General features: G+C 36.7%; 2 protein-coding genes across 3 annotated transcripts in view; one reads left to right on the forward strand and one right to left on the reverse strand.

The window, feature by feature from the left end:
* Nucleotides 1-7,171, reverse strand: part of LOC144966620 (BTB/POZ domain-containing protein 16-like) — a 26,164-nt gene extending 18,993 nt beyond the window's left edge. For both annotated transcript variants that reach the window (XM_078903364.1, XM_078903363.1), the window contains exons 1-3: nucleotides 7,066-7,171; nucleotides 3,373-3,439; nucleotides 2,335-2,491 (exon numbers count right to left, since the gene is read on the reverse strand). In XM_078903364.1, coding sequence (XP_078759490.1) covers nucleotides 2,335-2,491; nucleotides 3,373-3,439; nucleotides 7,066-7,154 — 313 coding nt within the window. In that variant the 5' untranslated portion in view covers nucleotides 7,155-7,171. The remainder of the gene's footprint in view (nucleotides 1-2,334; nucleotides 2,492-3,372; nucleotides 3,440-7,065) is intronic.
* A 14,343-nt stretch (nucleotides 7,172-21,514) lies between these two features.
* The window catches only part of LOC144966621 (uncharacterized), a 19,816-nt gene continuing 18,830 nt past the window's right edge, over nucleotides 21,515-22,500 (forward strand). Inside the window, exon 1 of the mRNA XM_078903365.1 lies at nucleotides 21,515-22,500. This exon is cut by the window's right edge and continues 467 nt beyond it. Within this exon, the coding sequence (XP_078759491.1) occupies nucleotides 22,226-22,500 (275 nt within the window). The 5' untranslated portion in view covers nucleotides 21,515-22,225.

The following is a 22,500-nucleotide window of genomic DNA, read 5'->3' on the forward strand; positions in this document are numbered from 1 at the left end:
CGTGTATAAATATAAGTATATGATAGTAGAAATGTGTTGTTATATTGGATTTCATCATGCAATGACACACTGGATGAACAGCAAACAGTTTAAGAATTCTGTCTAAAGATCAAAATCTATTTTCAAGCTTTCATGCAATGTTTTGTATAATTCGGTTATTATCAGAACAAAATGTATCTCTTTTAAAATGTCTTTTTCATATGAACATTGGGAAGCAAGAAAGACTGATTATTAAGTGTAACAGAAATTGGCTCCAAACAAAAGTCACCAAGAGCGATTTTGTTAAGAAAAAATTCATTCTGTTAGAAAAGCGAGTTCTCTTTAAGACATCAACCCTAGACAACGCAATTGTAGTTTGCATCACAGTGTTTGAAAAACAAATATTTCAATATCATATTATCATTTTTGAGCGCTTTGAACTTCTCAACCGCACCACAACTGACAAATTTCCCAATTCCCCTATATTACGTAAGAGAGAAATATAACCATAGCAAGTGAACAGGGTGTGGAGATAATGGTTACCGCATTATGATAAGATTGAAATCTCACAAATATCAATGACTATTAGTTTGATGTTTGATAGCAAAAATTTTTTTTTTAACTGAGTAAAAATGTTAGCGCACCGCCCTCTCACCATGTGCTTAATAGGCATAATTCGGTAGTTGTGATCACAGTAATCATGGAAAGGATTATCTGATATCACATACAGAAGTTATACAACATAATGGAAATACTAAAAACATAACTATTCTTAGAATATAAACAATTGAAATCTTAGAAACAGAATTAGGATGGCACTAAAAATTGCTTTTTAAATAGAATTGTCAGGACTCGTGCAAAGAGCGATAAAGAACACTTCATTACAAATAAAAAATTAACACAGTTAAAGCTTTAACAAAAACAGGAAAACAAATAAATAAACAATAGAAACAGAAACAGAGACGCTTGATATCAAACATAAGATTTTTTTTGTATAAGGAAAGTTAGAAGTTGAATGTTAATTGCACATCAGTCTTGCTTATTTTGATAAAATGTAACTCAGCAAAAAATATACAAGACATTACAACATTTGATGTCATTATATTTTATTGATTTCAAAGAAGTTGCTTTAAAATATGAATTATGGATTCAAATAGTTGAATGGAAAGATATGAGAATACGATGTTTAAAACAAATCAATCTCTTTTTAATCGCATCTAAAATTGTTCAGGAACAAAAAATTTCAACATGCTCGTGTTTTGTGAAATGTGAAAATAAATCTAGGAGTTGCCATGAAAGATACGAACTTTCTAAAAATAACAATATGGTGTTACATGTAAATGAAATTTTGACAATGATGAATTGCTGCCATTTTGTTTTTTAACATATATGATAACAATCTATAAAATTCTCACCTCAGTAATATTAATCTGTTATGAAAACCTAGAAATGTTAAAACTGATGTAGACATTGTCTCAATCAAAGGCATGTAGGGTAAAACAAATAACTATGGTTGAATATCAGTGGCAAATGGATTCAAAAACCTATTTGTAGGGGAACAGTACTAACATTTGTATTTAGACAAAATTAACAGAATGGATGTAATAAAAAAAAAACTTGAGTTTTTATATAGCACAATATCCACTACATGTGCTCAAAGTGCTTTGCTAGCCAACAACAACACTTAACATGTAAAATGAGTCATGTAGGGCGATATTACAGTTTTTTTCGGACAGGGTCAACACTGTCATCAGCCAGGTACTCATCTTACTCTGAGATAATGTGAGTAAAGAGTAAAGAACTCAACTATGCGTTGCTTGGGACTCGAACCCAGGACTTTCTGATCCAAAGGCGAATGTCCTAACACGAGACCACATAGCCGCACAAATCCACTAATAAAACCATCCAATCAAACAAACCACACATACATAAGAAATACTCCAAACTCTCATTATTTCTTCTATATAAAAATTACATTTCAATAAAAATCAAGCTAGGTTTTTTTTTATTGATAGATTTTTACTATCAAATACAAATACCACTAAAAATAATACAAGTTTTTAAAATATATTTTAATTTTGAAATAATGAAAAAAAAAGAAAGAAAGACAATAAAAGATAGACCATCGCTATATATTAATGTTTCATAAATACTATACAAAAATTGATCAGATTCGTATTTTACTGAATATTTGAGATTTACTATTACGTTTAGCTGCATCAAATCCACTTTCCGCATCTTTTTTGCCTTTTGATGTAGGAATATCATGAGGAATTAGAAGACTCCATCTGTTTTTATTGATTTTGGAAAATTCTTTGCATGTGTTCAGGGCATCATTGCAGGTTGGATACCTACCAGTAATGAGATTGACTAGACTCTGGTTGAATGGCATATTTATCGATTTCAATGCTTGAGAGCTTCCCAATAGATCGCTGTAAAGAGATTCTGGTAATCTCCAACGGTTGGTCAACCCTGTCTGACGGCGAATGCGACATCTTGGACTCTCTGTATGCTGAAACCAAAAAAATGGTTGGAATATTGACATACATATCAAAACAAATAAACTTGTAGCAAGATCTTCAAAATAGATAGGTTTATGATATCTGTAAACTAAAATGCTTGTCATCTTTACTAATTGTTTACGACTTAAAAATAAATATTATGCTCATGACTAAAGTTCCCTGAAGAAAGTATTAAAAACTAGCTAAAGCACCTTGAAAATTTTGAGGAGCAGTAATTAAATGCAAAAGCTCATGTTAAATTATGAGCTACTCTAACTGCTACATGTTGCTCCTTTTATTTAAATTATCAATTTTTGGGTTGCATTTTTTACTCTGGCTTTCTGGAGATATGACCATTTATATAACGCATTTAAATAAATTCCCCAGACTCAATAAACTAACAGCACTTTTTTACTTTTCATTGCAGCCTCATGGAATTGAATTTTTATATCATACAATATAAGTCACCTAATAGGAGTTCTTTCTGTACTTGCGCTCTTACAATATCGGACAAGGCCTTTAACAACTCATTCACACTATTATCGCGTGAGAAAATATGTACAAAGTGTTCTTACCCAAGGATACAATACCATTCCATAAATCTTGGTCACCATGCTTAACAATGCTTGACGACATTACAAAATGAGACCTTAGAGCAACTGACCCACAAAGAGTTTTAAAAAAAAACAAGAAAAAAAAGAAATAAAAAACCTCTGTTATAAGCTTACCGTATACCCACTCATTCACTCTCAACTCCCTCTAAATGTTCATGTATTGAGCCCAGTTATATGTAGAATGCAGTGCATAATCTAGTCCAATATGGCTGGATCAATTTCTTCATACCAAAATAACATTGATGAAATAATATTATAAACATAATAAATGAATTTACCCTCTCAGGTTGTCTTGCATCTATTACAACACCAACAAGAGCTCTATATGGAGCTTCCTGCACAGATCTGTGAAGTTTTTAAAAAAGATACTTGTGAATATTTGAATTTGAGTAAATATGTACAGCTTTTGGGATCTTATGGTATGACACTCACCCTCAGACTGGTTGGTCCCTAGTTCAAGTCCTGCTCTGAGTGATCGTTTGAATTGTGTTAATTTAAAAAAATATAATAATAATAATAATAATAATAATAATAATAATAATAATAATAATAATAATAATAATAATAATAATAATAATAATAATAATAATAATAATAATAACAACAATAATAAGTTACTTATATAGCGCTCAACTTCCACATAAGAGCTCAGCGGCGCTTTACAATATTAATTGTCATTCAAACATTCATTCATTGACAATTTTGAGAACACATATGAAGAAACAAACACACACAAACACATGCACACAAACTCACAAACAGATACATTTACACTCACACACAATATACACACACACACATACTTACTCACTAACATTTAATAACTTATTAGAACGAAAGACATTTGATTGATTAATTACAACAGAATTTGGAGGAAAAAAAATTCAGTCATACAAAGGAAATTTCAGTCTGAACTTAAGATCAAACGGGAATAATATAGACTTAAAATTAAATTTAGATTTAAGGCGTATTCTGTTTGCGAAACTATTCATACACTCTGGAAAAAAGTTCTGTCTGTGTTTTTTGAAAGACTGACTATCCCTAATTATATGGGGAGAGCGCATTCCACAAGATGAGGCCACTTAAAGAAAAGATTTATCACTAAGGGATAAGCTAGTTTTTGGGACAATTAAAAGCCAACCTTATTGGTTGTGTTGTATTATAATTTTGACATAAATTTATGAGGTATGCTGGAGCTTGATTATTCAAGTATTTATGAACAATAATACAAGTTTTGAAAGCAATCCTTTTACTAACTGGCAACCAATGGAGATACAGTCCACTCCGGATAATCACAACTCTGTTAATTGCAACTTTGAGTTAATCGCAACATTTCCCAAGAAGCGGGATTAATTCTATATAAAAGTCACTGGTTAATTGCAAAAAACTTCAGTTAATTGCAACAAATCTTTTGCCCTCAAAAGGTGGTAAATTCAAGATATTAATTCTTAAAAATGTCATAATTAAATTTTATCATGGAAGAAATCATAAAAGGTTGAAAAATCGAAAGTGAGCGGGATTTAATGCTACAGTAGTGTGTCATAACTTTATTAGAGACAAACAGAGGGTGGGGCTTTGCAGTATGGGTTTGTGATGTCATTTGTGGCCATTATATAGGAGGCGAGGGTGCTGGTCATAGTCTTTTAAACAGGTAGACAATGACATTTGTAAAGAGAGACTGAGCAATATCCTTTGTTTTAGGATTGCCAACTGTGCATTGTGACTAACGAGAGCTTATTGTCTCTCATCACCGTTAATCTCTTTCACACTTACAAATGTTGAGAACAAAAGAGTGAAAGTGAATCAAATCTGAATAAGATGTCGATTTGCATCAAAGCTGCTTTTACTTGACAATATCCATACAGGCTGCAATAGGGTTTTTAATTCAATCATATAGCTCAGTCTATGGTGGACTAAGAACAATGTTTACAACTGGGTTGAGTTTACCATATAATATGTATAATATGTGTAAAATGTTGCAATAGTGGACTGGAAACTCAACTTGGGTTAATCGCAACATTTTCGCTGATCCCAAGGTGTTGCTATTGTCTGTTGTGGACTGTAATATAAAATTTCTTTAGTAGGGTCATTAGATTTTTTAATCAGTTTTGTGGCTCTGTTTTGAATAGTTTGCAAATGTTGAATCATTTTGGCCAGTACACCTAAAAGCAATGAATTAAAGCATGAACAATAATAGCAAAAGTTTTTCATGAACCTTGATTACTGAACTGATATCTTTAAATGAGATTTCATAGCTAGCTGTATGTAATTGTTCATGAAGTTGAAAGGCAGCTGCTTTTTCTGGTATTAGTAAACCAAAGTAAAGAACATCTTCTAGGTCTTTGTGCTTAACACACTTTCTACGGGTGCTGTCTTCTGTCCTTTTACTTCAGGATGTCACTGAAAGTTAATATTTTGATGTCAAGTGCAAATTCTCTTTCAGGAACTCATGAAAGTTTTAGGTTGTCATTTTAGGATGGTCATTTTTTTTTTTTCACAATGATTTCAATTTGTGGTGATATCTTGACTCTTTTTCCCATTGCTGAAGGTATTGGTGGGTTGAAGTTTTAGAGAAATTACAAGAAATGAAATTTGAGTAGGGTAGAGCTTATGCAATTGAGGCAAGTGAAAAGGTGACTCATAATTTATAAGGACGATTCAAAAGTAGGAGCGTCAAACGGCGGTGAGATCAAATGACCATCAGAGAGTTAGCTTAATCTTAATTGAAAACAATAGCTAATGGCATCAATATCATGTGACATGGGTTTAATTGGTGTCTATCGGATTGTGTCAACTGACCAGTCACAGTCGATTCAAAACCTGTTGATTATTAAACATACACTGCATTGCCACATTGAATGAGGAGGCTGTGCTATCTGCCAAGCACTAGACTGGATAGACAAATTAGTTACCGATCTGGCTTTAATTGAATGTGACAAAGCATTTTAAATTGGATTATACTTCAATCATTTGTCGATTGTGTTGAACTAAAGTAGAAGGATAGACACTGTCGGTCAGTGTGATGTTCCAATTATAGCCTCTATATTGCAATGGTTTGTTCCCAAAATAAGTGTCTGGATCTGGATACCAGAATTTCCGGATTTTGATGAAATTAAGAAGAAAAAAATACATCCTCAGACAACATGTCAGCATAATAGAGGCATCTGGATTAAAGTGATCTGACTGTATTTTCCCATCAATTTGGAGTTGGAACTATGGTTTATTGGTTTGATTGTTATTATATTTTCATCTCTATTTCAGAATCAGATATGTGATTTGATGGAGTTTTTTTTTAAATTTTTAAAAATATAATATAGAAACCATTTGACATTTTTCTATGGCTTGTTTGGTATATTATGCAAATTTTAGCTGGCAAATCTGTCCGAAATGACATGTACATATATGCAGATCTGACATCCGAACCCAATTATGGGCCTAGTTGAACATTGTTGTAATGGACAATGTTTTGCTTAATGTTTTATTTTTAGATTTTCATTACAACAATGAGCCCGCAATGAATTGGGTTATTAGACCAGCAAATAAGTGCAAGTTGATCCGGGGATAATCGAATCCGTTATCCTCAGACATGACTAGAAATAACGTCAGGCAAATAACACACTTGTCGCAAACCGGCTGCAACTTTTTTTTACTTAAACTTAAAATTGAGACGACAGTTTCGATTTCGACTGAACTCCGTGAAAGTAAAAGAAATATGCTTAGCCTAAACTATATACGATGTACAGTCTATTCTTGTTGGCGACATAGCAAACGTCCTATTTAAACATCAATAACGATGTAAAGAGAGTATTACCTATGATCGTTTCAATTTGTTATGATTTTGATTTGGAGAAACTTTTTGGAGGCCTATGCCTATGTCTGCCAATATTATTGAAAAATAAATATTTATGAGCAAATTTGAGAAGTTATAACTGTATGCTATACGTTTATTGGAAGAAGTTATTTTCACTCACTTTGAATAAGACTGCGTCGACAAAGGGGCTTTGGGGGGAATTGAAGGGAAATAAACTGGCGCCCTTGATTTCTTATCTTCCTCCGCCATTTTGACGCCAAAACGGATAACCCTTAGAAACGTGCGAAAAGCTGTTACAGATATGTTTGAACGTAATTTTCGAATGATAATTTATTAAATGATCATTCAAAAATAGCTTTCTGACTTTGATTGTATCATGCGACACCATTATTCTAATTTATTCACTTATCATTACTTTTACGAAACTAAAGGTAGTGTGGTGGAGAATGGGTGGTTGCTAATGACAGCTGAGTTAATAAACAATGCGGGAAATATGAAAGGAAACGATGAACTTACCATGACGATAATAAACTGTATAAATTTCAAATTTATATGCATAGTTATGTTCGTGGTAATAAATACGATAATGATGATGTGGTGGTGTTATGTTACAGCGGTGATTATTATGAGATTGATGATGCAATGAACGATTGTAGTGGTGGTGGTAGTATCTTTGACGACGATGGTGATGTGCTTGTGATTGTAGGTGATATGTATGTATGTATGTATGAGTTGCATTGTACATTAGTACGGCACCTATAAGGTCCCATGCTACATCAGCATAAAAGTGTCACGGCCACAGGGAATCCACCAAGAACGTCTGTTCCTGGCTAGAGTCACAACTTCGTCATTAATGGGCATAGAATCCAGCCCATGTAATTAAGTGCCTGCCGGTCTAGTTGTCGAGCGTTTCAAGTAGGTAATACAAGTTCGACTCAGGAGGCGGTCTGCGTCCATGCGGAAGATATGCTCCGCAATATGGAGCATGCGTCTCATCACTGTAGCTACCAGGTCGAATGGTGGTGGTGGTGGTGGTGATGATGATGATGATGATGATGATGATGATGATGATGATGATGATGGTGGTGTGGTGGGTGTGATGAGATGATGATGATGATGATGATGTGATGATGTATGATGATGATGATGGTGGTGGTGTGATGGTGTGGGGTGATGATGATGATGATGATGATGATGGTAATGATGATGATGATGATGATGATGATGATGATGATGGTGGTGGTGGTGGAGATGATGATGTGTTGGAGGTAGTGGTTATGTAGTTCAGGTAGTGAAGATGGTGATGATGGTGAGGTTTTGGTGGTTTTATAGTTGTAGTAGTGAAAATGGTGGTGATATAGTGATGGTTGCAGTGTTGGTGGTGTGTTTGATGGGTTGTGGTTATAGCAGTGGTGGTTATTATGATGGTGTGATACTGCGGTTGCAATGGTGGTGGTAGTGATTATGCTGAGGATTATGACGATGTCGTGTTGTTGTAGTGGTTGTATTGATATCGATGTGGTTGTAGATGTGGCAGTGATAGTGGTAGTAGTTGATGTGGTGGTGGTGACAATCGTTGCAATATTGCTGGTTGCAATGATAATGATGTGGTTGTAGTAGTTGTAGTGGTGATGATTGTGATGATGTGGTGGTGCTTGTGATATTGGTATTGTATATATGATGAAGATGACGACGACGACGACAATGATGATGATGATGATGACGACGATGATGATGATAATGATGATGATGATGGTGATGATGATGATGATGATGATGATGCGCTTGCGGTTCTAGAAATGATTATGATGGAGACGATGATGTGGTGGAAATGATGATTAAGTAGTTGAGGTAGTGAAGACGATGTGTTGTTGATGATTTATAGTTGCGGTAGTTCTGGTTTTAATATGTGTCGCAGTGGTAGTGGTTCTTGTACAGTGGTGGTCGTAGTAGTTGTGGAATTGATGATGGCGTGACGGTGGTTGTAGTGATGATGGTGGCTGTGGTAATATGCTATAGTAATGATAGAGATGATATTGTGGTGGTGATTGTCTTGGTGGCCGGAGTGTTAATAATGAAGTGGTGGTGTTGGTTGTAGTGTAGGTAATGGTGATGATGTGTCGGTTGTGGTAGTGGTAATAGTGATGCTGAGGATTATTGGTGGTTGTTATGAGGGTAATGTGGTGGTGGCAAAGTTGTTATATTTGTAGAAATGTTACAATATATATATATATATATATATATATATATATATATATATATATATATATATATATATAAGAGAGAGAGAGAGAGAGGAGAGAGAGAGAGAGAGAGAGAGAGAGAAGAGAGAGAGAGAGAGAGAGAGAGAGAGAGAGAGAGAGAGAGAGAGAGAGAGAGAGAAGAGAGAGAGAGAGAGAGAGAGAGAGAGAGAGAGAGAGAGAGAGAGAGAGAGAGAGAGAGAGAGAGAGAGAGAGAGAGAGAGAGAGAGTAAAATGACTTCATCGATTTGTCAATGCTACACCGGCTATCTGTTTTTTGGGAATGGGTTGGGGAGAGGGGGGGGGGGGTCACTCTCCAACTTTCTCTCCTTTTTTAACATGGGTACCCTCTATCAATGTCAGTTATTTCAAAAAAGTTTATCATTTGTCTGAACATGACTTTTTAAACAATTTAGGCACTCCCCCCCCCCCCAACCACCGCCTAGCAAAATATAGAGTCAAGAAAAGTTTAGACTGTCAATATGTTTAGGTATAGCGGGGCGTGGGCGCTGTTTATTTGTTGCAATTCCAGGGTTATCTTCCTTTGCCCAATTGTACAGGTGAGAGAAAAACAGGTTGGGCGAGATGTGTCAGGGGTTCGAATCATACCGTTGGAATTTGGCCCACTTTGCAATGCTTGTATTTGTATTGACTCCCGGAATGAGTGATCAAGAAACAGTGCTGTGTGATATAAAACTGAAACTCGAAATTCAGCGCAAACTACCACAATGGTATTAAGACAAAACTTAAAAGAAGGCGTGTTTGAAAATATTTCTCCCTCAAACATTGTTGAAGAAAACTGTAAATCTTTATCAAGAAAGCAAAACGCAATTTCCTAGGAGAAAACATCTCCCTGCATAAGTGAAATAGTAAAGATTCTTAACAATATTCTGAACAATCTAATAAAAAACAAACAAAAAACAAAAAACAAAACAAAACAAAAAACAAACAAACAAAACAACAAAAAACAAAAACAAAAACCAAAAAAACAAACAACAACAAAAAAACAGCGTCGTCACTACCAAAACATACTGATAAAACTGAATTGGAGAGGTCCAACATATTTTGAATATAAATTTCATATTCATTTTTACCTTGCCCATTCCGTTTTACATCAGTTCTGGAGGCGGTTTCTTTACAAAACCAAAAGCCACATAAAATTACAAATAGAACTACTCATCAAAATTAAGCTAATTGATTAAACAAGATGCGATTTTAGTCTATCATAATGATTACAATATCAAGAAAAAGGGGCATAATCATAAATTGTCCATCCCACATGCAAGAACAGAAACACACAAAAACCCATTCTTTCCCTGTGCAATATAAGACTCGGGAACAACCTGCTACCCAATGCTGTAGAATTTGGATGCCTCCAAATGTTTAAGAGAATGGGTTCATTTTGTGTGACAGATTAGTAACGTCAGTGAAAATGAAAGTGTTACCTGTTTGTTTTTATTTTTCTTCTCCTTTTCTTATTCTTTTTTCTTTCTTTCATGCACGTGGCTGTCAAATGTAGAATGACGCCCCATAAAAAGGGGCTACTGCATAATGAAGAAGAATAAGTAGTAGTAGTAGTAGTAGTAGTAGTAGTAGTAGTAGTAGTAGTAGTAGTAGCAGCAGCAGCAGCAGCAGCAGTAGTAGTAGTAGTAGTAGTAGTAGTAGTAGTAGTAGTAGTAGTAGTAGTGGTAGTAATAAAAGTAGTAGCAGCAGCAGTAGTATTAGTAGTAGTAGTAGTAGTAGTAGTAGTAGTAGTAGTAGTAGTAGTAGTAGTAGTAGTAGTAGGAGGAGGAGGAGGAGGAGGAGGAGGAGGAGGAGAAGAAGAAGAAGAAGAAGAAGAAGAAGATGATGATGATGATGATGATGATGATGATGATGATGATGATGATGATGGTGATGGTGATGATGATGATTATGATGATGATGATGATGACGATGATGATGAAAGTTTTAGGGTTGTTTAAAAGGTAGCTTTTCTATGGAATTTGAAGATAATTCCAAATAGTGGTGACAACATGAGCAAACTACCTATGAGAAAGCTTTTCGGAGCTTGTATTATTTAAAAGGATCAATTGATCTGTCCAAGAAGGAGAGTACACAGAGGTGATATTGATTATGTATAAAGGAGCAGTTTATAACATACGACAGCAAACGAGTTGTTAATGTATTTTGGCATCGATTGATCATGATCAAAACTTCTGAATTTTTCTTGTGGAATTTGTTTAATTTCAATTCACAATGAAGTTATTATTAATGGAGGTTGATGTTGTAAGCTTCTTTAGATTGCAGAAAAAGATTTCAGTTTGATATCATTTTAATTATCATTTCGGTTTTTTTTTATTCATCAAGAGAAGACAATCTTCTCAGTTTTACAATAAAATAATTGAAGGCTTTAAGGAAGTGTATTGTCTTAGTCTTAAGTCCACCAGCAGTATTGTTCATTAATGAAAGACGGAAGGTCAAGTGCCTTGCACAACATTTTGGTAAAAATAAATAAATAGGTCACTATGATCCATTTGGTCCTTGACCGAGTTCAACATCGTTTGATTTTGAAAACTGTTTACATCAAAAAAACGCAACCTCCAGCAAACAATCTTCGGATAATGGAACAGCGTGCATGCTGTCTGATTGGACAGAAATAACAGCTGGCTCCCCCCCCCCCCTTATGGACCTCAAAGTCTAACGCCCATCTCCGATAGGAAAGGCATATTATGTCGAATTGTCTGATCGACACCAAAATAAAAAAAGTTTCAAACGCAGTAATACCTATCTTCAGTTCTTCTCGAGACTTCTTGGGGTCATGAGGTTAACGGGGAACCGTTACAGGTTAAGCGGGCAGTCCTTGGTGACTTCTTTCATAGCCAGCACAGGCTTGTCACAGCTGGAGTGACAATCCCGAGGGTGCAGTCCCTCCCTCTCTGCAGACGGAACTTCATGAAGGCCAACTGGGAGGAATTTACTTCCTATATCGAGCAGGTCTGCCCCTGCTCTTTCTCCCAAGTCCGAGAACATAACCAGATTTAACAGGTTGCTGGTTAAGAGCGCTCACCGCTCCATTCCTCACAGAGCAAACCGAATTTCTACACCCCCTGCTGGACGGAGGAGTCGGAAAAGCTGTACACAGAGTACCAGCAGACCCAGTCTCAGGAAGTAGCCGATAGACTACTTCAGTCTCTGGTAGGATGAAGGCATCAATGGTAGCAGGAGACCGTAGAAAGTCTCGACTTTACACGCTCTAGTCGACACGCTTGACGACTGATAAAAAAAGAAGGCTGAACCGGATTGTGAGGCAGACACAATTGCCAAGAATATAAAGAACCGTAGTAAACGGGTCCCGAATCAGGTTTTCGAGCGCGTTGTCCGCAACGCATACCGTGCAATTTTAGACTCGTTGCCTGCGGACGAAGAATCGGACTGGACATTCCCCTTCAGTTCCCGAAAAGTGGGCCCAGCCATTAGCGATGTAAAGAACGGAAAAGCAGCGGAATAGATGGCATAAATCCCGACGTGGTGACGCATCTGGGCCCCAGGGCACGGCCTGGCTGGCAGAGGCAATATCTAACGTCCTTGCAAAAGGAAACTTCCACAAGTGTGGAAGCAGGCTAAGATAATTGCCATCCTGAAGAAAGGGACACCGGAGAAGGAGGTCGACAGCTACAGACCCATATCACTTCTGATCGGCCTGTACAAACTTTGGAGGGTGTGATATTGAACTGATGGGGGCGGGTCCTAGACACTGCCCTGCCATCCGAGCAGGCGGGCTTCAGAAAAGGGATGTGTACATCGGAGCAGGTCATTGCCCTTACGGAGCAAATTGAAGCAGGGTTTGAAAGGAAACAGCAAACTGGTACTGTATTTATAGACCTATAAGCGGCGTACGATACGGTCTGGTGCGATGGGTTAATACATATCAAATTTGCAAAGCTCATAAGGTGCAAGAAACCTTGAAGTTGTTCTCTTCAATCTCAGGGGAAAAACAATTCCACGTCGCCTGGGAGACACTACGAGCAAATCCAGTAATCTGAGGAACGGAGTCCCTCAGGGATATGTTATGGTGCCAATGTTTTTTAATGTCTACATTAGCGACATGCCGAACACTTCCTCCCTGAGGCTCGCTGAAATACGCAGACGACTGGGCGCTCGTTACTCAAAGTAAGGTGTGGACCCGTCTCGAGAGCGTACTCAGGACGTTACCAGACTCAAATCCTACTTTGATAAGATGTACCTGATGATGAACACTTCAAAACCCGGAGAAGTTGCCAGGCTTCTCCATCAGCAAGAGGAGACACTGGGTGGCAGCGAACCGACTTCGGTCGAGAACCTTCCTCACCGGACACTCCCTTCATCATTAACTTTTAATTTTCCACCTGCCCAACCGTTGTGTACACGTTGTGGTTAAGAGCCCGAATTCGCAGAGCATCAAGTTGAACGTTGCGTTGTGACGAAGCTTCCGGACGGGTTCGCGACCGTACACGATTGCGGCGAGAAGTTTGCGTCTTGTATAGATCATCATAACAGCCTTACATCATTAGAAGCAATTGCTGTCGTGGTTTTGTGTAAACACAAAGAGACTCAAGAAGTAGCGAGAGGGACTCGTGTATACAACATTATTTAAAACCACTTTTTTGCTTTGGATCAGTGGACGACTTGGCTGTAGTTTTTTGCCACACGACTATACCACATCACACACCGCGCACTTACATGCGCTCACGCATTCTCCATCTGTACTCCTTTGTTTGTTCCGTGTCCATCTGATACTGTTATCAAAGAGACACCAAAGTTTGAAATATTGGTGTAGTATGAATATAAATGATTATTAACTAGGTTATGTATAAGAATATATATATCGAATCAGTCGCTACAGATAGAACGAAATTGACTTCACTCAGATCTTTGTTATTGTTTTTCGCCAACCATTTTTATGTTTTGTTCTAACTAAATTGTATTAATCAGACGATAAACGTTTAAGGTTACACATAATTTTGTGTCATGGTAAGTTATGTCCTGCTGGCGAATGCTGTGAGTATTTTGGGTAAACACTCAGCATCATTCGTTCAGCCATTGTTGTTAAGTTACGTCAACTCCTTCCAATTATGAATATACCTATTACGTATAAATATAATGATGCGAATGAGTGGATGATAAATGGAAAATGTATTCCTTTACATAAAAGACAGGAGAAGTCGAAGTTTGTCACGGTTTCTGTGGCGTGAAAAGGACAGTAACAATTACTACAATGTCTGAATGTAGCGTCAATGGGTATAATATTATAAAGCATACCCTTAGTATCTAATTTAGCTCCTGCTATCCAAAGTTCTGCAAGAGAAAAACGTTTTAAAATGTCATTCCTACGCATCGGACCCCAATCAGGCTTTTGTACATGTTTGGTAATGCATCTATCCTAAAGATGTAAATGATATCTTTCCTTACTGTCCTTCTCCTCCTCTCCTCCTCTCCTCTAATACTCATCATCACACACACACCATAATCTTCTTCTTCTTCTTCTTCTCTTCTCTCTCTTCTTCTCTTCTTCTTCTCTTCTCTTCTTCTTCTCTTCCTTCTTCTTCTTCTCCTTCTCTTCTTCTTCTTCTTCTTCTTCTTCTTCTTCTTCTTCTTCTTCTTCTTCTTCTTCTTCTTCTTCTTCTTCTTCTTTATATTCTTCTTCATTATCTTGCGTCCTAAAATTCTCAAAATTATTATCGATCTATCTAAATTGAAAGTGGGGTTCTGATCTCTTTTTTTTTTTTACTTTAAAAAAATCATCTATCGCTTATCTTATCTTATTAATCTTGTTGTTTTTGTTAATATTTATATATTGCTGCGCTTTACCTCCGTGGGATATCCGAAACTTGCAATCAAACTGGCATCACATTTCCCTTGATTCCTTTCTTTCTTTTTTTTTTGGTATTAACGAAAGGCATAAAGGGGAACTTTGTTATAAATGCGTTTATTCTAATCTGAATATTGTTAAAGTATTTTGCTTTAAGAGGTCTTAACTGTAAATTTGGGGCACTATAAAACTCATAAAAGTGTCAATACCTATTAATAAAGCTAGAACACACATTCACAAATCTCTCAATGAACTCTCTCTCTCTCTCTCTCTCTCTCTCTCTCTCTCTCCCTCTATTTCTCTCTCTCTCTCTGCTCTCTCTCTCTCTGCGCTCTCTCTCTGTGTTTGTGTGTGTGTGTGTGTGTGTGTGTGTGTGTGTGCATGAGCTCACACGGGTGTATGTTATCTGCCTATGCGTGTGTTTGCAGTAACATTGTATACATAATTTTAAAGTACCATTGAAAATTCGTCATTTTCAGTTGGAAAAGGGGAAGGGAAGGAATTCACAATGTTTTTTTTTTTATTTATTTATTTTTTTTTTTTTAAAGAGAAGGAATTCACTTCAATGAAATTTATAAATTATCAATTTGCCCTCAAAATTTAAATGATTATTTTAAATACTTCAGAGTCCTAAACATGTGCTCTGGCACCGAGCATTCTTTATCACAGTGAATCAAAGATGCCTACGTAGTTCTGCAGATGGAGAAGAAAATAATGTAATTCTACGAATTTCCCTTACTAGTCTGCAAGTGTAAATCGTCAATTGATAATCTATAAAAAAGTCAAAACAAAACAAAAGACCAAAAAACAAACAACACCACAAACGACAACAAGATATATAAAAAAAACCCAACAACAACAAATTAAATAAGACAGACAAATTGAACTTAACAAACAAACAAACAAACAAAACAAAAAAAAAAAAAGAAGAAGAAAAAGAAAAAAAAGAAACCTGCTAGTAATTTTCACCGTTCAGAAAAAAATAATTTTCAAACACTGCGGACAGTAAGAATATAAACGCTAATAACTTTCAAATATGTAACTATCTCACCGCTTTTCATTTCATTTTTTTTGTATCCATGTGTTCCTGAAGAGAGGCCCGGGAGACCCCATGCCGACTTGTCATGAAATGGCGTGACTATATTTATCAAAGCACCGGAGCCATTAATGGATTTTCCCCATGGTCAGTGGCGGATAGCCCGGTGGTTGGTTGACTTCAATAACGACAAACCAATAAGTTTCAATGAGTTTGAAAATAATTACCTCAACGATGTTAATCTTTTTTTTTTTTCAAACCATTATCAATGATTTTGGAACACCCGCCATTAGCACAAAATTGGTGTTAAGACTTACAGGAAAACAAAATGCCTTTTTAAGTTCTGCCAGCAGTCGTCTGCGTAATGCTTTTGCTTGGTTGACAGCCAAAAGAAATGCAAAGAACTTTCAGTAAGGCATTTTCATTGGCTGGCAACGAAAGTTGGACAGAATGCGACAAGAAAGGCAACTTTCGGAACAGGGATATATAATGTTCTTTTTAGGTTAGACAACTGTACTTTTTTTCAATTGACACCGAATGATCCAACTAACTTTAATGAGTTTTTGACTTAGGGGAGCTTAGTATGACTTCTGACCTCCCAGGTTATCCACATTCAAAAGTTCGGCCCTCTCCTGTAGAGATCACATTATTCATTTCAGAAGAGTGCGAGATTGTACTTTTCAGCACCATATTATGCGTCAGTGATGTTGTTTAGTAGCATTCTGTGGAAACTTCAGGCATGAAATTTGATTTTATAGGGTTGTTCATTTTGCTGCTACTCCCCCACGACCATAGAAAATTACACGGTTTTCCCTTTAAAGAACTATCATTGCTTTCCCCAAACATTTCCCATCTCACTTTCGCCACTCTTTCCATTATTAGATCAGCCAGAGTGGGTATTCTTCAAATCATTTGTCTTCCAGGGTGATTCTGTGCTTAAGACGTTCATAATTTTTTTTTTTTTTAAATCTATAAAAATTCAAAGCTCATGACAGAAAAAAATCATTGTTTTAACCGATCTTCGCCATTTTTATACTATCTATCTAGATGGTCTTGTTCTTTTTTATTTCTTTTCTTGTGTATGCTCATTTTGCGTTATTCCCAAATAGTGCGCAAGCACTTTTACAACACCTACTAGTTAGTGGACATAAATAAATATTGAGATGATATCTTTCATTTCTGTGAGACACTCATATGTGACCCGCCGTGTCAAAGCGGTATTATGTCGGGATGCACTCGGTTAGGGAAATTGAATTCATAGCCACCAATATCAAACTCCGGTTTAATTTCTCTACGTCATGCTGGAGTATAAATACTGTATTTTGCTTTGCAAAAACTTCTATGGTCCAATTTCTCATCATTCTATCTCTTAATTCACTTTCTGAGGTCTGAATCATCCCGACATAATACCGTTTTGAGACGGAGGGTCACATATACTTTCTGGTTCATTTTACACAAGTGCCTTACATTCGTAAAGGCTACGTAATTATTTTGTCCTAAAGGTATCAACATTTTATTATTCTAAATAGTTCTTTGTATGAGCATGATGAAATCCATTTGGTGTAACTCCACGGAAAAGATGTCAATAAAGAAATGTGATCTTGACGATTGAATGAATAGCTAGAGTAAATAAAAATAATTTTAAGAATTAAAATATAATTGAGCTTTTATATAGCACAATATCCAATGAACGTGTTAAAAGTGCTGTACATGGAGGTTCCTGTCCAACAGCAACACTTAACATGTAGGACGGGACATGACACCTGAGTACGATGGGACAATGTGAGTAAAGAGCCTTTTCCAAGGACTCAACTATGCGCCGAGCCAGGCTCGAACCCAGGACCTTCTGATCCGAAAGCACTAGACCACATAGCCGCACAAAAATGCGATGGAGAAATGACTACGATCTTTGTTCAGTAAAATGTGACGGACATGAGGAAATAGGCAATGTAACCGATCTTTAAAATGTTGTATTTATTAGATGTTGTATGTTAAAAGGAATGTAATTGTAATCATTGATATGTTTTATGTCACATCTTACAGATCATGGACCAAAGAGTAAACTGCGATGGAGAAATGGTCATGATCTTTGTTCAGTTAAGTATTATAGCCAGCATAAGTAAATAGGTAATGCAATCCATCTTTTGTTATTTCTAATAGATTTTGGTATGTTAATAAAGTAATTGTAAACTTACTAATTGATGAGTTTTATGTCACCATCTTACGGATTACAGAGCCGAATATAACCTTTCACGCGCAATCATAAACTAACAAAGACACGCGTGCGCGCATAAACAAAAACACACATAAATGTACATTGAACTATCGAGGGATGATTCCCCACCCCCATCCCTTCCCCAACTCACGGGGACACACTTCAACACCTGCTCTTTTTCCAACGGGAAGAGCAGCCTTCAATTTTTGTCGCTTCTGATAACACCGATAATTATGATTATCCTCATAATAGTAGGACCACCTAAAAGGACATTGCATGCTTGGCCATAAGTAGGTTACGACCTTCCTGTATGGAGTGCAAAGAGCAGGGGGAGACAACTCCGATACGTTTTAATTGGATGATGAATGAGCCGAAAAATTCGGCATTGAGCGCGAATGTGTTAAGAGGATCAAAGAATTAGAGAATGTAAAGGTGAGTGTGAGTGGCCCGGTGTGAAAGTGGAGGATGGATACTAATTATTTGTACTCAGAGTGACAAATCAGGTTCTAAATGGCTACTTCTGAGAATTTATACCATTCTCTGTTAACACATCAAATTATCATGTATTAACACAATTGTATAATTAAGCAACGTCTACACATATGCCTTGTAATTAGAGGGTCTAGACCCATTATTCGATTATATATCCGAGAGGACAGATTTTGTTGTTGTTGGTACCACTAGTGAAGGAAGAAAACGTAAAGGCATTAATAAATCTTTAACAAAATATATGATGACGATAATCTTATCTCATTTATTCTAAATACCGTGATCATAAAACTTAACTCATTGAGATCGTGTCACAAAACAGCAAGTGCTATCAATATTCCATTAAAAAAAAAAATTAAAAAATCGTGATCTCATTTCAACATGAATGTCAGGTTTAAATAGATACCAATGTTTGTGTAAACATATAATATGCCCTTTCCCTATAATTAAAGTGGTCTTAACCCATTTTCAAAAAAAAATATCAACCGAGGAATTCATCTCTTGGTAATTTAATTCTTGTTCAAAACACATTTATTTAGGCCCGGACGAGACAGAACACGATATAATAATAAATAATAATTTTAAACGCAAATGATAAATACGAACTGCGAGTAAGGGAGGGAGGGAGACCAAGGAGGGACCTTTTAAACTATCAGTCTGAAATAAAAAAAAAATTGAGCTTTTATATAGCGCAATATCCACTTAACGTGCTCAAAGCGCTTTACAAGGAGTCCCTGGTCAACAGCAACATTTAACATGTAGGACGAGACATGACGCCTGTCAGGCGATATTACAATTTTTCGGACAAAGACAACACTGTTAACGGCCAGGTACTCATTTTACACCTGAGTACGGGGAGAGAATGTGAGTAAAGAGTCTTTTCCAAGGACTCAACTATGCGTCGAGCGACGCTCGAACCCAGGACCTTCCGATTCGAAAGCGAGTGTCATACCACTAGACCACATAGCCGCACATTTATAAAATAAAATGATAATAATATTAAATTTATACTTATATTATACGGTTACAAGTTACGGATTGTAAGGTGCAAAGTTTGGTATGTATTTTATATTTTATAATCAACCTGGGTCTTTGCTGGGCATCTGCATTTTTTTATCCGTCCAGTGTGGCTGGATTCGATTACGTCGTTGTCTTTCCATTGATCGATAATGATAAGAAAATCATTTGCGCTTTGTGAATTGTAGGATTATAGCATTGGATAAGTGCGAGACTGTTTTTAGTGTGTGTGTGTGTGTGTGTGTGTGTTGTGTGTATGAGAGAGAGAAAAAGATTGGACGGGATAGATAGATAGATAGATAGATAGATAGATAGATAGAAAAATAGATAGATAGACAGATAAATAGTATTAACACACACACACATACACACACACACACAGAGAGAGAGAGAGAGAGAGGGGGAGAGAGAGAGAGAGAGAGAGAGAGAGAGAGAGATGGATAGATAGATAGATAGATAGATAGATTGATAGATAGATAGATTGATAGATAGAAAGATAGAGAGAGAGAGAAAAAAGAGAGAGTGTGTGTGTGTGTGTGTGTGAGAGAGAGAGAGAGAGAGAGAGAGAGAGAGAGAGAGAGAGAGAGAGAGAGAGAGAGAGAGGGCGGGGGCGAGGAGAGCCAAATGAAGTCAGAGTTTAACCCAGTTTATGGTGCCTTCATGCTTATTCTAATTTTAAAAGCTAAATTAGGTGGACGGGACGCAGAAAACAGATGACGATACAACATGAAGTCGAACCCAGGTGCACATATTAGCAGGTCTGATAAGCGAACGCAATTATGGGCTTGATTTAATATTCTTGTAATGGAGTATATTTTGCGTTGGTTTAGTAGTATTTCTATGACAACAATGAGCCCATAACATTTAGGGTTATCAGACCCAGTACACGTCGAGTTGAAACCAGCATTTTGCGTGTTTATGACTTCCGTACCCCAAATCCCCCCCCCCTTTTTTTTTTCTTCTAAAAAACAAAAAACAAAAACAACAACAAAAAAAAAAAAAAAGACGCAAGGAACGAGGTAATGAATGTCAAATATAAAGAAACAATGTCAAATTATTCCGCCATTTAAAAAGAATACCGCTAGTCTTTGACGACATGGCGTGAATAAAATTGCAAGGAATTCGAGACGTATCAAGTAATTGTTTTGATTTCATTCTCTCAGAATAGTAGTACACATTATTGCCGCATAGCCGAGCAGCTGAAAACACACAAAAACATTAAACGAGAAAGAAGCGGGAGAGAAAAAAATAGAATATAAACAAAACAAGCACCAAATCAAAACAAGCTTCAGACTCTTGTAACTGTCAGGGGTGGCAGTGTGACAGTTCACCTCTCAAAACGGTTTGTGAATTCATTGGATTGTCGTGACGTGATGGCGACTACAATTTTTATGGATGAATGCTCACGTCACATGATCCCAAGGCTCGTCTGTGAACCTCGCATGTACAGTTAGTCGTCTGGAGTCTCGGGTCGGTCTTTGTCCGATAATTTTCACACACTTTCAAGCTCACGATTCCGATTCACTCGTCACGTCTTCAATAGTCGTCATAAAATCCTCCTCCCTCGTCAACACCAAAAGCCTCCTACCGACAGTGTCACACTCCCCGCCTTCCGCCAATCACTGATCAGCCTGATCTCAGATTTCGATCTTTCCTGATTGAATGGGCGTGGCCTGGCTGTCGGCTGCTCTCTTCATTAATCCTATTATGCTTTTTGTTTGGCCAATCACTGTCGCTGTTTGGAGGTTGACAGTTGTCTAATCGAGGGGACAGTTATTATTTTATAGTTATCAAAGCGGGAATAGCGAAAGGCGCCTCATGGACGAAGCGTAAATAGTATCAATGTGCCGGTTTTGATTCACAAAGTCTGTCAACTGTTTGAAGAATCGGTCAGAGGTTCATTGACTGTTCGTAACTCTGTCACTGATTTTCTATTCTCAGGATTGTGTGTTTCTCAGGACGATCTTCGTTTTGTTTGTTCTTCGGATATTCTTGCTCTATTTGTTATAATATTTGAAATACAGATATTATTCCTGTTCTGATTTGAATGCTCATATATAAGAATACCTAACACATTAGAAAACTTTTATAATTCTTCTTTTCAAATTTCTTGATTTTTCTGGCGCCTTAAGTGTTTTTATTATCGACAAGAAATGAATTCAAATCAAGATCCACTATTTACAAAACAACCTTTAATTAGGTTTATATTACGGACTGCGATTTGTTTGTAATTAAAATTAATTTTTGTCAAAAGGAGTGTTTGAATTGTGAAATATACCAAATTCATGGTCTTTTAGAAATTAAAAAGAAACATAGCAAAGAAATTTATCTTGAATAAAATTTTATCCATTTAGATTTAATTTGGATTAAAAAAACATATTAGTTATTTTTGGTTTGTGGTACAGAGTTCTGCATATCTCATTGTCATTGACCATACTATCGTTATCCATCAAGCCAATATATAACGACAATTGGGTGATTTATCTACCAGAAATGCCATCTTCAGACTGTGAATCTCCAGCTTCGTCGCCAACGGTTAGCAAAACAATGTCACCATCAGCAACTGCCGCCACTACCAACAACAGCAACAACAATAACAACAACAACAACAACAACAACAACAACAACCACATATCACCGTCGTCATTATCCCCATCACCACCATCCCCCTGTCCTCAGATGTCTCCTGCGTTACCCACTCCACCACCCAAAAAGTCCCACTCATTCTCCATCAGCAGCATTCTCGGCGAGGATGAGGAAAACCACAA

Source organism: Berghia stephanieae, chromosome 2, assembly GCF_034508935.2.
Source record: "Berghia stephanieae isolate SIO BIC M18660-M18661 chromosome 2, UCSD_Bste_1.3, whole genome shotgun sequence".
Lineage (NCBI taxonomy): Eukaryota > Metazoa > Mollusca > Gastropoda > Nudibranchia > Aeolidiidae > Berghia > Berghia stephanieae.